The 22,342-nt window shown below is 37.8% G+C and overlaps 1 protein-coding gene across 1 annotated transcript in view; it reads right to left on the bottom strand.

The window, feature by feature from the left end:
* Positions 1 to 22,342, bottom strand: part of PPTC7 (protein phosphatase targeting COQ7) — a 31,007-nt gene continuing 8,665 nt past the window's right edge. Inside the window, exons 2-6 of the mRNA XM_077835002.1 lie at positions 15,900 to 16,079; positions 12,555 to 12,753; positions 9,618 to 9,741; positions 6,748 to 6,877; positions 1 to 5,067 (exon numbers count right to left, since the gene is read on the bottom strand). Of these exons, the coding sequence (XP_077691128.1) occupies positions 5,009 to 5,067; positions 6,748 to 6,877; positions 9,618 to 9,741; positions 12,555 to 12,753; positions 15,900 to 16,079 (692 nt within the window). The 3' untranslated portion in view covers positions 1 to 5,008. The remainder of the gene's footprint in view (positions 5,068 to 6,747; positions 6,878 to 9,617; positions 9,742 to 12,554; positions 12,754 to 15,899; positions 16,080 to 22,342) is intronic.

Genomic DNA, 22,342 nt, shown 5'->3' on the forward strand with positions numbered 1-22,342 from the left:
CAGGTGATATTGTAAACAAAAAGCAGGCAGCATTATCTCCTGCAAACGTAAACTTGTTTGGTCTGAGCGACTGGTTGAACAAGAAGTAGGACTGAGTGGACTAGTAGGCTCTAAAGTTTTACATTGTTTTACTTTTTAAATGCACGCTTTTTGTACATAATTCTAGATTTGTAAGTTCAGCTTTCGTGATAAAGAGATTGCACTACGGTACTCGCATTAGGTGAATTGAAAAATACTATTTTCTTTTTTTTTTTTTTTTTTACAGTGCAAATATTTGTAATCAAAAATAAAGTGAGCACTGTACACTTTGTATTCTATGTTGTAATTGAAATCAATATATTTGAAAATTAGAAAATACCAAAACTATTTAAACAATAACAGAAAACCATTTAACAGCGTGATTAATTGCAATTATTTTTTTCATCGCTTGACAGCCTTAATTCTAGCACAGCCAGACACATTTATTGCTATAATAAATGGCCAGTAACTTTTGCAAGACTGGCATTTAGGTGTAAAACTAGTTGCAATCTGCATTTCCACAGCGCCTTGCAACAGATCTTTTCAAAATTAGAAGTATTTTAATTTAATTGACTTGTATATTGTAGGACACATTTTGTGAAGTATGGAACAAGATGCAGTGAAGTAGAAAAGTTTCATTTTAGAACTTAGTAATTCTTCACACGCCAAAAAACCAAAGAAATCAGAATGAGTTTGGTTGTTTGATCCTGGTAACAGTCTGTTACCCACAGCAACCTACTAAACAGTAGTCAGACTTCACCATTGTCATTCTATGCTCAAGATTGCGTCACTGAATGAGAACGGGCATAGGACTGCCTTTTCAATACATCAGAAGAACTCAGTTTGACTTGTACTTTGATTGAGGGTGGGGGTTTGTGTAGTTTCTCAGAATGCATCTTTACCGAATTCCAAAAGTAATGAATGTTTGCCATTATACAGTCCTTATGTACACATTTTGGAATAAGATTGGTACTCTGGGACTGTTTGGCAAAGCTGAGTGGACCTCTTGTGTATTACCATAAATTTTGTAATTTAGTCACTCTGTGGCTTGGTAGAGGGCTGTCCACAACTATGTTGGAAAGATCATTAGGTGGTAGTTCTTTAAGGTGCAAATATTGCAAAGGTTAGGCTCTCAGCAATGTAAGAAATGCATTCTTTGAACTTGCCTATCAGTATGTAATGCAAACCAGCATTATATCTTCACAAGGTTGTTACTTCTCTTGGCTACAGGATTGCTACTGCTTGTCTTGGTGACTCACTATTGAAGAGGATTTAATAAATGAAAATAAAGTCTAGAACAACGGAACATGTGAAAACAAACATCCTATAGAGACACATTCCAAAGTGGAGACTCAGTGACTGGGCTCCTCTGCAACACACAATAGGGCTCTTATTGCATAAATGGAAAATAAGTTTGAAGTCAGTTACTTTAAAACCACGTTAGTATAAATACTATATTTATTAAATATCTTTACAGTTCATTTAAATGTATTTACAGAACTATTCCTGCATACTTCAGACATCCAATTCACATAATTGCCTCTTAGGTAAGTATAGGTAAAATGATAGTCTAACACAAAAGCATCCTCATTAGATACAGACTCAGATTTGTTTCATTATCTCAGCTATCTTTGTCAGAAACTACTACACACAGTCAACTTCTACACATTCATAGTCTGGTTTTCCACTGAGAAGTTACCTATTATCAAGAGATATGAATTCCAATTACAAAATACTTATTTTTGCTACACCTTCACACACCCCTTCATATAGTTTTGTTATCATCCAGTCTGGTCCCAAATTCTAGATAGTTTCCCATTCCTTTTTTTATAAATGCAAAGGTAGCAACTCTTAAGAGAAACTGGATGCTGCAGCTCTCCCAAAGATAGCTATTAATGGGACAAGGAACCAGGGACATTTCAAACCCTCCAAAAGAGTATTATCCTAGGCCTCTCTCACCTGCAGACACCCAGCTCCTGCAACTGCTGTTTCATTACTTGGTGTGATAGGTTACTGGTATACCAAGCTGTTCCATCTTTTCAGATTACTGTTCCCCACCAAGCAGCTGTTGATACAGGGCAAACCCTCTCCAGATGGTGAAAGTTTGTTCATCTTTCATGTTTCCATCTCAAATGAATACACCTGAAACATCTTTCCTGTGTCTGTCTCTCTCATGATAAAATTAAAATAATCTAATTTCTAGGAAGGATTACTGCTCCATGCATCATTTTAAGGTTGCTTTAAGTACATGGGTCCTGTCATTTCCTTTTCTGTAAATATTTATTGTGCGCAGACAGCTTAAATTCATAGGAAGAAATTAGGTTCTGATATGTTTAGAGTGCACATCTTAAAAACAGAAAACAAAATTCTCAAGCATATGATAAAAATATTAACTCTTTATAATACAGTATTGCTTTAACAGATGGAAAAAGCTATAAACTTTGCTGGTCTTTGGTGTGTCCAGTGAGGGATAAATTTACAAATTGTAAATTAAAATCCAAATTTGTTCTTTATAAAAAAAATCATGATCTATGATGCAAATGGCTTTATATATACTGTGACTAAAAACTGTATTAACACAAAAACAAGATTTAGAATCAGACTCATTAGGTGAGACAGTTCAGCCACTAACAGGACAGCTGAATTTCTATGACCTAGGATTCCAGACCCTGGATCAGTAGAGGCAGAGCACAGTGACAGCTGAGTTCAGGGCAGGGAAAAAGCACCTTTGCCACTCACTTATCTGATCCACATACATACCCTAATTTTTAGTTATAGAAAATAGTGAACAGGGAGGGCTGAGCAGGATTATAAAGTGAGGAAACAGTCCAGCTCCACAGGGGCATAATATCAGAGTAAATTCAAGAATAGGGAAAGATAGTAATTTATCAAGTCTGCTCTAACAAGGAACTGAGACAGTAAATACTGGAGAATTTATTGTAGAGAACGTCCAGATTTGAGAGACATTCCTCAAACACTAGAAATTAAGCCCTATTCTGCAGCAGGAATATATTCCTTCCAACAAAATGTATCTAGATACAGCTTGCAGGGACTGCAAAGAGTTTATGCAAAGTTGTCTGCCACTCACTGTTAGTCTTACTTCTGTATTTTATAAATTTATAAAATATAAAAGTAACACTAAGATTTTCTTCATTCGTATAATCCTTCCCATACCCCCACCAAACTACTACTATTTTGGCCAAGTTAGGGTAGTTAAGGCATTTTGACAAGTAGTTAAAGGTGATTTAAAATATATCTAACATTAGGCCAATTTATGAATAGCAGATAAATTACTGAACAGCTTTGAAATTAATCATTCTCATAAATGAAATGCCTGTTACAAGCATGATGCATTAAAATATAGTAAAATGACATGTACATGGTACATGACAAGTGATTTTAAATAAAATAAAAGCTTGACATACAATTATGCAAATATACAGTACAACTCCACCAAAAAAAAATTTCTTTAAACAATTTGAGATTTTCTCAAACTTAACAGTTTTAATACAATGAACCAGGTAGTAAAAATCTCCTTTCAGATAAGGAGATTCCTTACTGACCAAGTTTAACTGCACTCATCTAAACATCGTTACCTGACTTTTATATAAAACATGGCTTTAATTTATTTTTAAGTACTTTTCTACCAGCAAAAAAAGTTAATGAAAAACTGACCAAAAATATATATGATCTTTATAGCTATCAGCTTTTATGCACCTCAGAAAGAGAGCTTGCAGAAATTGGGAAAACAATTGCGAGCTACTAAAATTCATAAGGAAATGCTATATTGCAAAGTGGCTATTAAATAATTGTAAACATCAATGAAGGTTCATTCTGAAAACCCTAAATATCAGTTACTGAAATGTAAATTTTGCTAGTTATTAGTTAACTATTTTCCATTTGCATACTTACTGCTGCTGCCACAGCATAAGCAGAGGTGCACATTTGAGTCAGCATGACCATCAAATTAATTTGGTACAGATTCTATTTTATACAAAGCAAGAATGGCGGTATTAACACAAACTATGCCTAGTTAACAGTAAAGTTTTCTGCAAACAAAAGCAAGGAAGTTCAGAGCTGAGGATTATCTGTTTTTAACGCAACCCATCATTCTTAGATAGTGCAGCATACATGGCATATCACCACACGCTGATCAGACAGATTAAGGATATGCTACGCCTCAATTTTGAATATTCTGGCTTTTGTGAATTTGAGTTACAACTTAAAATAATAATAAACCTTTTTTAAACAAAAAGTTCCCCACTGCAAAAAAAATATCCAGAGATACCAGGCTCCGTTATGGACGAATTATTTGCAAAAAACTTTCATTTATAAGATCACGATTAAGCACCTGAAATCACAAAACACTTGTGCATCCATACAGCGCAAACTAATGTTTTTTTTCCCAAATTTTGTACTAGAAAAAGGCTAAGGCTGACACCATGTATGCCAAGAGCAAAATGTTTACAGCAGCTATAAACCCCTTGAAAATTGGAGTTTATATATAAACAAACCCTCACCTATCACTGTAACAAGACTATGTTTATGAACGTATGCTTTGTAACATCTCCTTTGTTGGATAATGGCTGATTCTAGCAGAATAGTAATACGCCCTCTTGTGGAGGTTTATCAATTTGATTTATTAAATCTAGTTTTGAATTGTAACCAATCAATCATTTGAAACTAGTCACATTTTAGAAGTAGTAACCATATGGATCTGGGTTCCCCCACCTTGTGAATGATTACTAAAGTTTTGAGAGACAAGCTTCATGCCTTAAGTTTCTTCATTTCTTGCTGGCAGAAGAAGACCAGTGTACTACAATAGTGGTTTTTAAAGGATCTCAGTTGTGTCATAAGAGGCAACAGACTTGAGTAACTGGCCATTGAGATCAGCTGCAAAGAAAGAAACCGATCCTGCCAGCAGGAAACAGTACACATGAAGCTAGAAACTCCAGGATAATGAAAAACAGACATTGACATTTTAGGCAAATCAGTCTGTATATTCAGCTACTATAGAAAGAAGGACGGTGATGTCATCTGGCTTTCCCCCTGTAATTTAAGAAAAATCAGATGTTTTAATCTGAAGAGCAGATCAGGAAACTACATAATGAAAAAAGGCATGTATGGTTTCTTGAAACAATTCTACAAGGAGGTTTTTTGTTTTTTTTTTAAATAAAGAAACTGCTCTAGATTCAAAATTAGTAATACGTTCACACACATGCATCTGAAAGCCTCTAACTCCTCTACTTCCTTTTCCAAAGTAACTGATGGCATCAGAGATACCTATAAGAAAAGCACTTTCCTATATACTATTTTAAGCATTAGTGAGAACCTTCAGCATTGTTTTTAACAGGGAAGTGGAAAGCCTATTTTCAAATGATCTTTCAAAAGATTTTTCTTACCCCCTCCAAGTCTGGACATGTACTAAATCAAATTTTAACATATCACTGAACTCAGACCTAGTAAGTCACTCAAAAATAAGGAATGTATTTAGATACCTCCCCTGATTTAAAGAAGATGGTTATTCACATTTGAAAAGCAGCTGAGTGGGTTAAATAGCCTTTGAAAAACTTTTATAATTTTGTAGTGCATGTATTTGCAGTAACAGAATGACTTGTATTATACAAAATGCAGATGTATACACACCCCAATGTTCCCTCTAATTTTTGACAGGCTGCGTGCACAAAAAAATTTCTTCTGTGCGAACTGTTGTGCTTCTGTGCAAATTTTTGTGCACGTGGTATTTTGCCGTGTGTGCAGGGTTTAGGATCTGTGTGCGCACGCACACCTTAAAGGGAACAGTGACACACCCACATGATATATTGCAAGGATCTCAGAGGGCTACTGTCCCATTTTGCTAATGCAAGATATTACCAAACTCTTCAACTGCAAAACCCATTAAAAAGGATTGTGGGTTGTGGTGCTGTAAGAATGCTGTGTAAGGTTCTGGTGAAGTTACTCTGTGAAGTGGTATTTTGTTATACAAACTCCCATTAAGCCTGTGGATACAAAGGACCAGCAGCCAGTCAGAAGGGAAGCAGCAAATGAGTGTGCTCTGCACAGCTAGCAATAGATTCTCTGGCTGGCAGGAGTTAAGAAGATCAGCAATTCACACCCACAAGGCAGATGGAAACGATGAGCGAGGCACACAGGCTAACAGCCTCCCAGCAACAGGAGGGGGTTTCACTGGGCCTTGAAGGGAGCCTTGCCCTCTACATTAGGAAGACTTTTTCCTTTCTTTAAAGTGAAGTATTAAATGGAACCCTCAGGACTCTGCAAGGGGTACTAGAGACCTCTCCAGAGGATGGGAGACAAGGATCACAGAGGGCAAAGGGACTGAACAATGTCAGATGAATAGGGAGCATTCTGCAAACAAACTACTAAAATAAAAACAAGAGTTATTATATGTACTCTGGTAATGCCTACAGAAGGGTTTACAATCTAATCAGAGCAGACAGAGGACAGGAGGGAAAATAAAGAGGGGAGACATGCTATGGCCAAGGCCACACAGCAGGTCAGTGGTACAGCCAAATATAGAACACAAGTCTGAAGATTTCCAGTCCAGTGTCCTATGCATGGGATCACACTGCCTCCCAATTATGACGGGAATCCTTCTTTCCCAGAACATACCTAAGATCACTTACTATTCAGGAACTCTGGCATGCATCCAAGAAAGGAATTTCATGTGACACCATTAGACTTATGTTACCAAATAGTAGGAAATCTTACCTCTCACATTCAATCCATTGTCACATGCAAACTGTGCAAAAGGTGACATGTAAGTGGGGTCATATGCCAGTTCGTGAGCTTGCTCAGCAATGCTTCTTGCTGTCTGTTGTATACTCTCATAATTAGAATTCTAAATTGATGGAAGAACAAGTTATTCTTACAAAAGCAATGCACCACAGGTAATTTTATTCAGGCACATACACATTATTGGAATATTGATTCAATTAACATGATGTGAATATAAACACCTGTTACAAGTTAGATAGTAGGTATTTCCTATTTCAAGGGAATCTCAATTATATCTTGAATTAAAATCAGTGTACTTTAAGAACGTTTGTGTAGGAAATTAAATCTCAGCCTCTATCTGCCACTATAATCATTTCATAAAACTCATGCACAAACCACTTATCTTAGGAAGGGAGAAAGCAGCAGTCTACACTTCCCTGTATTTTAAGTGTCAAAGGGGAATCTTTGTTGAGAAACTAGGCTTTCCCCTTTGCTTATTTTGACTACTCAGAGCATTCCCCTCATTCATCCAGCTCCTTTCCGGTGTATAGCCCGACACCTAATCTTTGCAAAGGGAATGCTAAACCAAAGAAGTGTTCACTCAAAAAATATTGCTTCCAGAAAATGCAGAGTGCTCAATCACAGCACCAAAGCACCATCCTCGACCAAGGAATGGAAAAATAAAGCTAGTTTTAGTAATAAGGGTAAGTGTGGAACAAAGGCTTTATATTACCATGCAGCATAAAAATGCTTAAAAATATACATTTTGCCAACTGCTTTAAATGCCCTACACTGGGTGATGGATCAAATCAGAATGAAAATTTATAAAACCTACCTTTTTGTGGGATACAAGAAGTTTGGATACCCAGCACAGACAGCTTGCACCTAACAATGTAAGTTTACCACCCACCAAAAAAAAAAAAACTTCACTTTTTAATGGAGGAAGCCAATAAGCTTTCCCCTATAACTATCTAGGTTAGTTTTTTCAAATTCAGTGATAAAATCCAATGAGAATACAAGCTTTCTGTATAATGCATTTCCTCCAAGAGTTCCAATCATCTTTACATTTTCAGTGCCTGCTGCTTTACTCAGGAAAGGATTCCTTTCCATGTTGAGCAAGACAGGTGACAAACAGCTATTTTCACATGTAATCATTTTTATCGTCTCTGTAATTTATACATGCTTTTACGAGCATATCTGAATTTCCCTAACAGTTTGGGGAGTGAACAGGATTTGACAATTCTTGGCTCAACTTTCATAACTCAGGTTTCAGAGTAGCAGCCGTGTTAGTCTGTATTCGCAAAAAGAAAAGGAGTACTAGTGGCACCTTAGAGACTAACCAATTTATTTGAGCATAAGCCTTCATGAGCTATGAAGTGAGCTGTAGCTCACGAAAGCTCATGCTCAAATAAATTGGTTAGTCTCTAAGGTGCCACAAGTCCTCCTTTTCTTTTCATAACTCAGATTTCTATTTGCGGTCTTTCCCAAATGTGCCAATAGGTGGAGCTCATGTTTCCCCTGTATGCATCTGATGAAGTGAGCTGTAGCTCACGAAAGCTCATGCTCAGATAAATTGGTTAGTCTCTAAGGTGCCACAAGTCCTCCTTTACTTTTTGCGAATACAGACTAACACGGCTGCTACTCTGAAACCATGTATACCCATTGTAACCATTCTAGACTAAGGGCTTGTCTACATTATCCGCTGGATCGACCACCAAGCGCTCTCCCGTCGACTCCGGTACTCCATCAGGGCAAGAGGCACAGGTGGAGTCGATGGGAGAGTGTCAGCCATCAACTTACCCTAGTGAAGACACAGCGGTAAGCAGATCTAAGTACGTCGACTTCAGCTGAAGTTGCATAACTTAGATCGATCCCCCTCCCCAGTGTAGACCAGGCCTAAGAACATGTTGTTTTAAGTGTTAGATAATGGTCAACCCTAGGCTCCCCTCCAACACATTTTTCAAGGTGTTGAACCCTGTCTACTACACCTTTTAAAAAAAAAAAAAAAAAAAAACCAACATAATACCTAACCTAGCCATAGCTTTAGACTGAAATGGGGTCTTTCAGATTTGAATGCTGTTTGGAAAAAAGGATGAAAGATGAGAGATTTCTTGTGGAAAATAATGAGAATTTCTCCCATTACCTACAAAAGAGCAAAATTTCAAGCAAGCATTTAGACAATTCCTAGAGCATCTCCAACTCACTTTGTCTACAAAGGCAGTCACTTACTTTCTGTCTACCAACAACTTTCAGTAATTTATCTCAGGGATAAGATCCTATCAGCAGACAAGCCTCTTTTGAAACCACAATATGAAAGGCCACTGAAAAGTTAATATGCAGGATTACAGTATCAAAGTAGCTTCCTCAAGGATGTTATACAGGTTTATACTAAAAGAAAAGGAGGACTTGTGGCACCTTAGAGACTAACCAATTTATTTGAGCATAAGCTTTCGTGAGCTACAGCTCACTTCATCGGATGTTTTTCCACAGTATGCATCCAATGAAGTGAGCTGTAGCTCACGAAAGCTTATGCTCAAATAAATTGGTTAGTCTCTAAGGTGCCACAAGTCCTCCTTTTCTTTTTGTGAATACAGACTAACATGGCTGTTACTCTGAAACCAGGTTTATACTAGTTCTTATACTCCATTTTCAGCTTTTACAGCTGAATTGTATTGTATTTTCAAGTCCAATAATCCTGTCACCCCAGATAAAGTTGTTTAATGCAATGGTGTTCTGATTCATTAGTTATGTAAAAAAGCTGCTCTTGGAACATTTAAGAGGAAGTATCAACTTTTGCCCATTATTCATATTCTAGATGAATTTCAATACTATAACTCAACTGCACACACTTCATTTTCAGTTACCTTCAGCTTTTTCAGTTCCTGAAGAATCATATAGTCAGGCATGTTGTCAAAAAGTCCATCTGTTGCTGTCAGAATAATATCTCCTAGCTGAACATCAAAAGTAGTACTGTCAGCAGCATCCGGGCTGTGAAGAGAATACCACCATGTCAAAGAAATAGACATTAGCGTATGCTAATGGTACCAAATCCTGTTCAATTACAGCATCAATAGGTTTTGCAATTCACTGGTATTACGAAATCTGTTCTCTGGAAAAATACAGCAGTGTACTTTGTCATGAAAGCCAGTATAACAGAAGTATGATCACAAATAGAGGGTATCTGAAAACACTACACCAGAGAATTGCACTTAAAATGCCTGACTTGGACCATTCTTCAGTCTAATATATTTTGCAAGTATATCTCCATTGTAACCATTAGGTGATACTGTAGTTCAAGGTTTCCTTCTCACTCCCACTTAAATATGCAGAACAAGGCTGTAACCGAAAGGCTAATTTAGGATTGAAATGTCTAGCCTGCTTACTGGATACACCTTTTATCATGAAGGATCCCAAAGTATTTCAGATTACTTAGGTACATCACCACCAACAGTGGGCAGTACCCAGATGGTCCACTGGTGCATAATACACAGGAGGAGAAAGTATTTATTTTGGAATAGATCAGATCTTTCTGGGAGATTTTTGGATTAAAAAAAAAATGCATAGCACACCATAGAAGGATGCAGGGTTGTGATTTGAACTTTAGTTTGAAATGCTAGCCTTTCTGAAACTACGAGTTTTAGGTCACTTAACTCTCCCCTGGATAGAACCAGTTTAACATTAAGTTTAGTCAACAGAAGAAAAATACTGATATTTACTCTGACTTTTAATTGTCTTTGCAATTAATGTCAAGAGTCCAAGAGATTAGGTGACTTGATATAACCACAAGTCAGAGTGGAAGTGTGGGCATCTTAAAAGCTGATTCATCTCACACTTTCCTTATTCCATGATGACTCGGTCTTTGTTTTTCTAATTTCCAAGAATGTTATTCTTGATAACTACCTTTGTGCTACTTATGTCTTTTCATATAATGGACTGTACTTTTGATACCACCTAGATTTCACTCAACTATTAGAATGATTTACAGTTATTGTGCAATAAAGGGGACTTTTGAAGTGCATGGATTTCAAACTCCTATGACAGCTCTCCTCCCTTCACTCTTTGTATACTTTCCTATATTTAAAGCCATACACAAAGAACAATCACTAGTTGGAACTATTTCCAAACATCCTCAAAAGAACTATTTTGGTATTAAAAATTATGAAGCCCAAACCTTGCCCAATTTGGAGTCTACAACCTCAGAACAAGAACTTCAGATTCATACTGCATTCCCTGGACACAGCTCTATCACTTTCTATATTCAGGGTTTAAAAAAGAGCACTTTAATGAGTCTATAATCTTTGATTTAAGAAATGTAACTTGTACAGTGTTTAAATAAAATATTTACCAAATCAGTCAAGAAAAAGCATTTCCTTTACTCTGTTACAAAAATAGCCCAAGGACAGACAGACATTAGACAAGAAGGTATGTCTTGCATTTTGTGTTTTAGATTTCACTAGTGAAGTTTCATTAAGTTTAGAAAAATGATTAGCCAGCATTGAAATACAGATTGCTTTGAAATCATGTCCTCTGCTTTGAAATGACTAGTTTCTATTGGACCGGGTGCACTTCTGTAACATTCCCATCTCTGAGCTCGGTGTTCTGCCAAAACGGAGTTTCGCTCATTTTGATTGAACACAATGTGCTGCTGGAAACTTAACTGTACTGAAATGCAAGCTGCAGTCACATGCTTCCCTGCCCTGTTCCTCGAGTATTCACTACCTCACTGCCTGGCTATGTAAATTAGTGTATTCCCAATCAGTCTCAAATGATGCATGGGGGTTGGGAAGGAAAACCTGCAACAACCTGAACACACTATATTTGACTTAAGTCAAATGGGGGGGGGGGTGAGTGTTATACATTAGGCCAGCTTTGCTAGCTAGTTGTGCACTGTGTGTTATACCTCTATGTCAAGCTTTATTTGCACTGAAGATATGTCGCAGCCAGATGCCTGGCAGTTACTTTTCCATGCTTCAGTATTCTTCCAGATAATGGCATAATATGTACTTTACTTTATGGAACTTATGTAATGCTCATATTTTAGTTAAAAAAACACCTTACTACAGCATAAAATATTTTATGCCATCTTCCCTGACCTTAGATGGGCTACAAAAACTTCAGTTTTACTTGGTTCAGAATATTTTTTTTAAAAGCGAAAAGCAAAAAGACATCAAATATTGAATCATAGGAGGCCATTATTAACTTGCATTTGAGGCTCTTACAAATACAGCCAAATAAAGAGGCGGCAGCCAAAAGCTATTTGCTATTGCAATAATGTTAGGAGTTCAACTTAAATTGCAGAAGCAATGGATTTTTATCATGGTTACTACAACGTGAATTTGCCTGTCGTGTCCAGATATTGCAGCAAATGACAGGTGAAGTCATTTCTAGGAACTAGACAAAGTAGACACATTTATGGTGTACAATGTACAGAAACAGGTATATTTATATTTTCCATCAGAACAGTTCCATAATACACAAGTCCCTTTGAGGATATCAGAAACGCTTTACATTCAGTGTGCACCTAACTTTAGGGAAAGTAATCACTTGCATGTAAGCAGATCATTGCTACCCTGAGCAGAGATTAGACCACAGCAACAGCCTATAAAATTTGATAAATTTAAGCCTGAGAAATGCTTACACTACCTTGAAGACAAGCAAGTGGGGAAGGAGATTCACCTTTCAAATGGGAGCATTATTAAAAGGCCTAAGTGCAAAGTTTCAGTACAAAGACGAGAACCGTGAAACCTTGGGAGAAAAACTCAAGTTCTTGATCCATGTTTCTGATTAATTCCCCACCTCACCTATCACTTAAGACGACTCCCTCTGCTTCTGGTGGAGCTATTGACAACTGGAATGGAGTGTTGAAGTAATGTTGCTGCTCATCAGACCGATGTACTACTTCTCCTCCTCTGACTACCAAAAATCCAGAATCTCCTAAATTTGCTGTATGTAAACGATGACTTGTTCTGTCCAAAACTACTATGCAAGCTGTACTGCTTCCTAGGAAAAAAAATAATAGTATTTTGATCAATGGGAGATAAACTAGAAGTAGCAGCATATACATTATAGGCTCTATCTGTTCAACAGATTTTCTTCTTAGGCCAGCTGTTCACTTATTGTTGACAAAAAAAATCAGAAGTAAATATCCGTTAATACAAAACAAAGTGAATATGTATTAGAGTAGGAACAAAGAACAAACCACATTGAGATTTCTGCAATCATTTCCAACCCCAGCTACAGATTTATTTGTAATACATTTACTTAATTTTGCTTTGATTTGTCTCATTACATTGTGCTGCTACATTCCAATACATATTTCCTATTACACAATATTTAGGTGTTGCTATGTCAGCAGTCTCCTATAGGAGGCTTGTTTTACAGAAAGTACACTAAATAATGAAACTATGATTAGAGTGAAGCTATTAGTAGCAGGATTCTGTAGAGCTTACACTATGCTAGGTGTCGTCCACATGCTTTCATTCACAACTACAAACGTTGTGTATAGAGTAAATAGGTTAATGGAAGTGGTCAGTAGATATTGTTCCATTATTGGTGGCAGAGCAATGAACACGCTCCTTTTTTCTTTTAAGACAAAGATCTTGGTAAGACTGGCTCCCAAGGAGGTCTAGATTTTAAGAGGAATGTATGGTATCTTAATATAATTCAGTCAGAAATAAGTGCATTGCTTTAAAGCTCAAGAAATTAGCTTCAATATTTAAATAAGTGCCACAAGGCACCGTTAGCTGCTTAGACATTTTATAGCTGGCTGATCAACATCCTGACAACTGGGAAAGTTTCTGTAACATTTACCACAGCATATGCCAAGTTTTTAAACTAGGACTATCAGAAGTTCATTCAAACATTATCACTTGTTTTGTAACTGATGGTTTTGCAATTGTCTTTGGTATTTATCTCTGGGGCGGTGGTCTTAAAGAAAAGTTATCATCTTGTTTTGGGTACACTAACTTCCTACTAAATTTCCTTTTGTGAAACACTTTTGTATTTACCATTCTAGATGCATTAAAATGTAGACTAAGGAGGGGAGGAATTGAAACATCCCTGATAATTTCAGAAATATTGCACTCATGCTGAGGGCATTGTAGAGTTTTCCTTCATTCCAATGTAGAATCTGGGACTGGCTGCTGATGGCAACAGTAGATAAACCACAGCAAATATTATACTGGAAAAGGGCCAACACTGTCCAGGTCCTTCAGAGAGAACGAAATACACTGACTTCCATAGAGAGGGTGGTAATTCTAACTAGAAAAAGAAAAACAAGTCTTTCCTAAAGAGTGTGAATTGAAGTACAACTGAATCTAAAGAGTTCTCACACACTATTAGAACCCATCTTCAGTAGACGTTCTGATACCATATATTAGAGAAAAGTCTGAATTTTCCACTAGCAGATGTTTCAAAGCACAGCTGCATTTTTGATAGACCATGGTGTTTACAATGAGCTAGACTCAGACCTTTTATTTAGCACACTGGCCATTAACTCTTCTACCTTTGACAGAGGTCTTTGTTGCAATTGAAGAGCAATGAAGTCTTAACTCTTATTTGTATTGGTATTAAAACTCTTAAAAGACAACAAGATCAGCCTTCAAGTCCAAAAAGTCACTTTACACTTACAAAAAATAAACTGTTAAGACTCCAGAATTAAGAAACTAATGGAGTCCAAAATAGAATGGACAAAATAGCACTGCAACACAAATATTGTGCCTAGAGTAACTTCAGTTTTCCTCCCTCCCCCTCATTATTTCATGTCCAAGTATTTGCAGCATTCTGCACTGAGGAAACAAGCACCAGGCCACAAGCAAGGAAAGATAGTTCATACTTCGGTGTTCTTAAGCAGAGGAACTACTGCAAGATACGACATAAAAAGATCGAGGTGGGGGAGGGGGAAGAAGTTAAAGAATAAAAACATGGAGAATAACTCCCACCACAAGTGAATCTTTACAGTGCTTTGAAGGGAAGAAAGAGCAGGAAAAGACTAAGGTTCATTACTTTCATATTCTAACTTAACAGGTACTGTAACTAGAAATCCATGTGTGGAATGCAGATCTTGTGACAACATATGCTGCTCTTGTGATTTTGAAAGGTCAAGCAGCACGAAGTTGCCTCCCTCTATGAAACGGCTGCTAGAACTCATTACCAGGGGTCCACCTTGTCGATCACTTCTTTACTTCGACTGTTTTGTACAAATAGCACCAGTATAGTTAAACACTTAAACCCACTGAAGGACCTACTAAACAGTTGCTATTCTAAAGTGACACAAGGTCATTTCTGGGGTTTGTACCCATTTTTTACATATATAATAAAAAGTGAACATCTGTTCCTGAGCTCAGCAAACTTTAGCTAAATATAGTTTACACAGAGCTCTTTTGGCAAAGAAGTTTAAGGTCAGGTGAGAAGCATGTGAGTCAGGCAGGGTAACTTGCTCTTAGTCTGAAAGCTTGTAAGTGTCCCCTTAGTGTTCAGTTTTCAAGGTTGCCTATTCAGAGCCAAATTCTGCATTCGTGTCCACTCATAATTCCCACTGCTTTCCAAGGGAGTTACATGCACATATCCAAAGGCATACTTGGTGCACAACATTTAACAAACCATTATTAGTAGCATATTTCTTTAGCTGTGCTTCATATCTCTTCCCACAAAGACACGGACGTACAATAGAATATCTGACTGTGCAGCACAAGCCATTTAGAGTACAGTCCCTTTAAACAACATTCAGTGAAGTCTAAAACCCACAGTGCACAGAAAGCTCAAAAATAGCAGTAAGGCAAGGAGACCCAGTAACCAGAGTACCCTGTTACTATCTTCAGAAAAATATGGGTTCAGGCGGAGGTTAGTCACAAAACTACAAACTCCCAAAAGGTTTCAAATTAAGAATGATTTTGTTGAATATATAGCTAGTAGCTGATTGTAGTAGGAACTTATTTTGTATCCATTCTGCAAGATGCTCAGAAGACCTACTGGGTTACAGACCTGCAATTTCATTTCAGGTTTCCCTTTTCAAATTAAAAAGCTGGCCCTGGTTTGTCGTGCTGGTGTACAAAGTTTAAACATTAAAACAATTTTGAATCTACAAACCTGTTTCTAGAGGACATGCACCATATGAACAATATTTGTAGAATATTTGCTGCACTTACCAAGCAAAGGTACTTTGTTCTGCAGCAGCTCACAATAACTTGTGGTAAGAATTCCAACAGGATTGCTTGGTACGAACCGTCCTTCTTTTACTAAACGTTCGCATGTTCGCATTAGAGTCCCTGAGAACTGAGAAGGGTCAACCCCATAGTCTCTCCAGCCACCTACACCATCTGCTACCCCTAAAAAGCAAAGAAGAAGAAAAAAATACCTTACTGTTAATAAAACAAGTTTCAAACCATTTGATATTCATTTCAGCATGGAGAGAGAGAGAGGGTCCAATAGCTAAAACAGACACCACAGTTTGCTAACCACATTTCTGTAGTAAACATTTTTTCCCAAATAGTTATTTACAATTTTACTATGACATGAGAACAGCACAGAGATATTCTAACAGAACATAGTTAGAGACCTGGAAGGGAATTTTTGGTTTTAAAGAAACCACACACTATGGAAAGTACACATATTTAAGTGAACTTCTAATGTTAGCTGTGGGGTAAAGGTCCAGACACATCTGACAGCTAGTAAAACAGATTAAAAGTCTAAAGCTAAAAAAAAAAAAACTACTTAGAATGATGATCTATGAAGAGACTGACTTTTCGATAAGATAGATTTCTTGGATGGTTAAGTAGCTTTTCAGGGATACAAATTACACTTTCTTTAGCCCACACAAAGAGAGGGATAGAAGTGTTGGGGAAGAAAAAGCATAAAGAAGATTTTAAATAGAACAGAAATGAAGATAATGCAGAGAAACTCCCTCCCCATCCAACATCTCTAGATAGGTGTTCTTTTACCGCTCATTCACAGTGTGGTGGTCCCTTTCCTGTGAGTGGAAATTTTTGCAGAAAGTAAACTTCCATTTAAAAAAAAAAAAGTGTTTGAAGAAAGGCTTCCAAATGTGAACTATTAAAATCAATAAAAAATTTTGTTCTACATCAGCAGAAAGAAAAGGAGTACTTCTGGCACCCTCAGACAGAGACAAACACCTACAAGACCTCTGTCAAGCTTTCTTACAACTACAATACCCACCTGCGGAAGTAAAGAAACAGATTGATAGAGCCAGAAGAGTTCCCAGAAGTTACCTACTACAGGACAGGCCTAACAAAGAAAATAACAGAACGCCACTAGCCATCACCTTCAGCCCCCAACTAAAACCCCTCCAACGCATTATTAAGGATCTACAACCTATCCTAAAGGATGACCCAACACTCTCACAAATCTTGGGAGACAGGCCAGTCCTTGCCTACAGACAGCCCACCAAACTGAAGCAAATACTCAGCAACAACCACATACCACACAACAGAACCACTAACCCAGGAACTTATCCTTGCAACAAAACCCGTTGCCAATTGTGCCCACATATCTATTCAGGGGACACCATCACAGGGCCTAATAACATCAGCCACACTATCAGAGGCTCGTTCACCTGCACATCCACCAATGTGATATATGCCATCATGTGCCAGCAATGCCCCTCTGCCATGTACATTGGTCAAACTGGACAGTCTCTACATAAAAGAATAAATGGACACAAATCAGATGTCAAGAATTATAACATTCATAAACCAGTCGGAACACTTCAATCTCTCTGGTCATGCAATCACAGACATGAAGGTCACTATCTTAAAACAAAAAAACTTCAAATCCAGACTCCAGCGAGAAACTGCTGAATTGGAATTCATTTGCAAATTGGATACTATTAATTTAGGCTTAAATAGAGACTGGGAGTGGCTAAGTCATTATGCAAGGTAGCCTATTTCCTCTTGTCTTTTCCTACCCCCCCGCCCCCCAGATGTTCTGGTTTAACTTGGATTTAAACTTGGAGAGTGGTCAGTTTGGATGAGCTATTACCAGCAGGAGAGTGAGTTTGTGTGTGTATGGGGGTGGGTTTTTGGAGGGGGGTGAGGGAGTGAGAGAACCTGGATTTGTGCAGGAAATGGCCTAACTTGATTATCATGCACATTGTGTAAAGAGTTGTCACTTTGGATGGGCTATCACCAGCAGGAGAGTGAATTTGTGTGGGGGGGGTGGAGGGTGAGAAAACCTGGATTTGTGCTGGAAATGGCCTAACCTCATGATCACTTTAGATAAGCTATTACCAGCAGGACAGTGGGGTGGGAGGAGGTATTGTTTCATATTCTCTGTGTCTATATAAAGTCTGCTGCAGTTTCCACGGTATGCATCCGATGAAGTGAGCTGTAGCTCACGAAAGCTCATGCTCAAATAAATTGGTTAGTCTCTAAGGTGCCACAAGTACTCCTTTTCTTTTTGCGAATACAGACTAACACGGCTGTTACTCTGAAACCTATCAGCAGAAAGAGCACTCCAGAGCCTCTGTTGTAATGCTTACACCTTCAACCAAGCAAGAGAGTTAAAACTCACTAGGGCTCACTGTAGCTACTAAGAACAGCGTTGAATCTAACGTGAATTCAGTCAGTTTCACTCTGCTAAAGCTTTCCCAAGCTTTGAGCTGCAGCAGTGGCAAGTGCTAAAGCTAAGCACAGTGGAGCAGGAGGCTGGCAATTGGTGAATTAGCAGAGTCCCTCACTACTAGCAGCAGTCTGGAGTCTCTGGGATGGGAAGGTGAGGAGAGAGAATGTTCCTTTTCTCTCTCATAGTAGAGATAGGAAGTAGGGGGAGGAAAAGTCAAGGCACCTATTAGCCAGAGGCTACAAGAGATGAACCTCTGAACTGGGTCCAATGAGTGCTCTAGTAAAGACCCCACCATCCTAACTTTTTCCAAAATCTGCAGGGCTGTGCATTCCCCAACAGTGCCACACTTCTTCCCTTTTCTGTATTATCTTTGACTGGTAGGTTTAGTCCTTTGGCCATTAGGTGCACAGTAAATTTACAATTTGTAAGGCATAAGGGGTGCATGGATGGTGGCAGTGGGGGAGATACTGACCAAAAGTAGGGTAGGGAGGGGTTGTTTGTTTATTTTGCAAGGGAAGTGAGAGAAAAATCTAAGGGAGCAGATAAGGCATTCATGGTAAGGAAACGAGGAGATATAAGGGGTGAGGGAGAGAAGGAAAAAAGTGAAGCACAGAAGGGACAGGTAGAACAAGAGAGACTTTTTTTTAAATGCATTAACTAAAATGCCGACTGACAATGTTACAACCAATACAACACAACTGATTTACTCCTTCAAGTTACTATCCAAGGCTACCAGCCACCCTGTAAGTGCTGAGAAAAATATTTCAAGCGTTGTTTTAAGTGTGTGGTTCATTAGTGACGGGGCAGTAAAAGTTTAAGATAAATTACAATCAAAAAGGATGTTTAAATTCTATAACTACTGCAAAAGAAAGTTGAGCTGCAATAGTATATAAGATATGACTGGCTCACCTGACCACACAGTAATTTTAAAGCTTTTAAATTATAGCGGCGTGGTGGTTTGTTAACAGCTAATGCTAAAGCGCTGTCTGTTTAGCTAAAATATTTTTACAGTCTTTCAGTGTCTGTTCTTAATGTTAACACTACTGCATTCAAATATTGTCTACAGGACATATTAAGATAGATTGCAGATACCCAATAAGAAAAATAATCCTATTTGAAAATGTTTCCATTATTTAATTTGGTGAAGGATCTGTCTGATCTTCAACATACAAGTCATAATTTAAAGGAATATTCTGTATTATATGGTACTTTGTGAAAAAAAAATGAAGTTAATCATGATAGAGCATGATGAGTTACTCTTTCAGAGCATGCTTAAGTAAAGGATTTATTTTGGAAAAAGGATAGAATTAACCTCTAGTTGAGTGAAAATTTAAACAGTAAAATGCAATTTGTTCATCTAAAAATGCTCTTCACATAGGATGCCATTTGAAATCAAAGTGGAAGATTTAGAGTTGACCTTGACATGAACTACATAATCCAACAGCAGGTTAGAGCCAGCATCTGTATAGCCTGATAATACAAGCTTCCCAAACGGGACCACCTGTGTGCCTCAACTTTTCCCTACAAGGACTATTAGGAATGAGGATAACTCACTCTCCTCCCACCCCAAAATCTCATTTAGTTGTTTGCCTCTCTCTTCTAAAATGGCTAGCAAGGGGACCAAATTTTTTGGGCAGTGGACATCTGTGTTCTCTGCAAAGTGGACAGATCATCAGCTCATGTAGTGCAAGTCAAAGAGCCAACATTTGCAATGCACAATACCAACCTGAGCTGTTTCTGACCTGCACTAAAAGGTTCTTAATTCCCAGTCCTGAACCATCCAGTCCTGCAGACCAGCTGGTTTTTTAAATTAAAAAAGTTACATGTAACTTGTCAGGGTAAAGTACGTTATTTTACATAAAAAGAATGTGACATATCAGCTTCAGATTAAAGAGTTACTTTAATTTATCTCTTTTCTTTAAAGGCCAATGAGGCTCAAGTTAAGCAAAGAAATTTTGAATATTTTTCAATACATTGAATAATAGACTGAAAACTGACACTCCAAGATCAGTAAAAAGGGAGAATTTAAGACAACTTCAGATACTACCACTATACTCCTACAAGTAAGCCTTGTCTGTATAATAGCACATCACCTCAGATTTCATTCAAATAAAATTCAGAACTAAACTACTGGTACTTGTTATGTTGCTGCTGAGGAATCAGAATGTGCTGTACTGATTTATACTATCCATCCTTTCACCTTGGACACAGAACATCAATATAAAAAGATAATTAAACCAACAACTGTCTTGAGTTAACAGCATTGTTAACTTCAGTTTACTTACTACTTCCATCATATTTCATAACATGCAATGTCCTCAAACCCTGAACACCCATAACACACAAAAAGAACAGGAGTACTCCTGTTCTTTTTGCAGATACAGACTAATACGGCTGCTACTCTGAAACCTGTCAAATAACACAGTAATTGCTTAAGTTTAAAATGTTGCTTAAGTGACAGAAGAATTACTAAATTTAAGTTGTATGAAATCTTTGACTTTCTCAGGATATTCAGTAAGAATCAGAACACCTACACAAGCACATTTCCTTGGACATATGTATTACTCTATGTTCAAAAGCATTAGTCAGGGTTAAGTCAGGGCTTCTGTATAAGAAATCATAAATCATGGAAAAAGGGAATAACGTCAGCAGGTAAAGCAGCTGAATACATTTTAAAGAAAAACATGCGAAGGGCAAGATTCCCTGGATTACAGCTTCTCCTACAGCATTCATAAATGGGAGTTATCTTGCTAAAAGCTAGACAAGCACTTCCCAGAGTTACTGCCAAATTATAGACTGTGTGCCTGTCAGTTACTGTGAAGCTGGCTTCATTCAACTTCTTGATGACCCAGTACATCAAGGACCCTCAGAAGTCTCAGAGCAAAGCACAAAGCAAGTAAGGCTGCAATGCCAAACCCAAGTGAATCAAAGTGTGGCTAATATCACTTGAAGTTATTAAATTTTCAGCATACTGCATACCTTGAACTTCAGTGGAAGTAGTTATAAATTAACTGGAGGGGAAAACAACAAACATGCAAAGCTAACAACGGATGGGTTAGTTGTGCACATTCCTTCCCTGCACACACTCAGCCAACATATGTAAGATGCTTTAAAAACCACTGTGAGCCCAAATCCCCCTTGATGACAACAGCAACTGCTATCAAGCCCGACAAACTCACCTCACCCAACATATTGCTGTCATAGTATTTATCTATAAAGAATCTTGTGAGATCTCAAATAAAAACCAGGATTGTGCTGGTCATTAATATTACGAAAATGTACAGATTTTAAAAAGTATGTCTATATACACTGAAAATGTGTCCTTATAGTTTATATCAGTGTGTTACTCCCTAGAAGTGAAGAACTGGTTTTGCCAGGCAAAGGAATGTATATTCACATTTGCCTAGGTTCCTATGTAAATTAAACTTTGTAAGTCAAACACAATGGCAGCTACATTTGCATTTCAAGTCAACCCAAGGATACAAAAGACAACTTGGAGCCAGCACACTGGAGAACAAACAGGGAGCCATCCTGAGTCTGAGGTCAAAACAATGAGTTTGGGGAAATAAGAAGCAAACACACCATTCTGGTATCCATTTACTGAGAAAACTGCTTGTAGGGCATAGAGATATTCATGAAAACTTGAATCCCGGTTTTGACTGAAAACCAGCAGCTTTGTCGAAGTCTGAATCCTTGGGAGAAAATCTATTTTATATAATAGGAAATGTAACCATTAATAAGCATAGATCTACAATTGCATTTTATGTTTTGTTTTATATGTGTAACCAATTGTTGTTTCTACTCATTCTCTCTGTGCTGTAAAGGACCTGATCCACAGCTGTGTTAGTCAAACTGTGGGTACACTATCTCTTTGGGGAAAGCTTAGTTGGTAATTATTGTGAGTGTCCAGGCACAAAAGGTGGATACTGCAGGGAGCCCTCCCAAGACTCAAGGGTTCATGTGTACCTAGCACTTGACTGTAAAGAGAGGATGAGGTGTGGGGAGACCTGGA

The sequence above is a fragment of the Eretmochelys imbricata genome, chromosome 15, assembly GCF_965152235.1.
Source record: "Eretmochelys imbricata isolate rEreImb1 chromosome 15, rEreImb1.hap1, whole genome shotgun sequence".
Lineage (NCBI taxonomy): Eukaryota > Metazoa > Chordata > Testudines > Cheloniidae > Eretmochelys > Eretmochelys imbricata.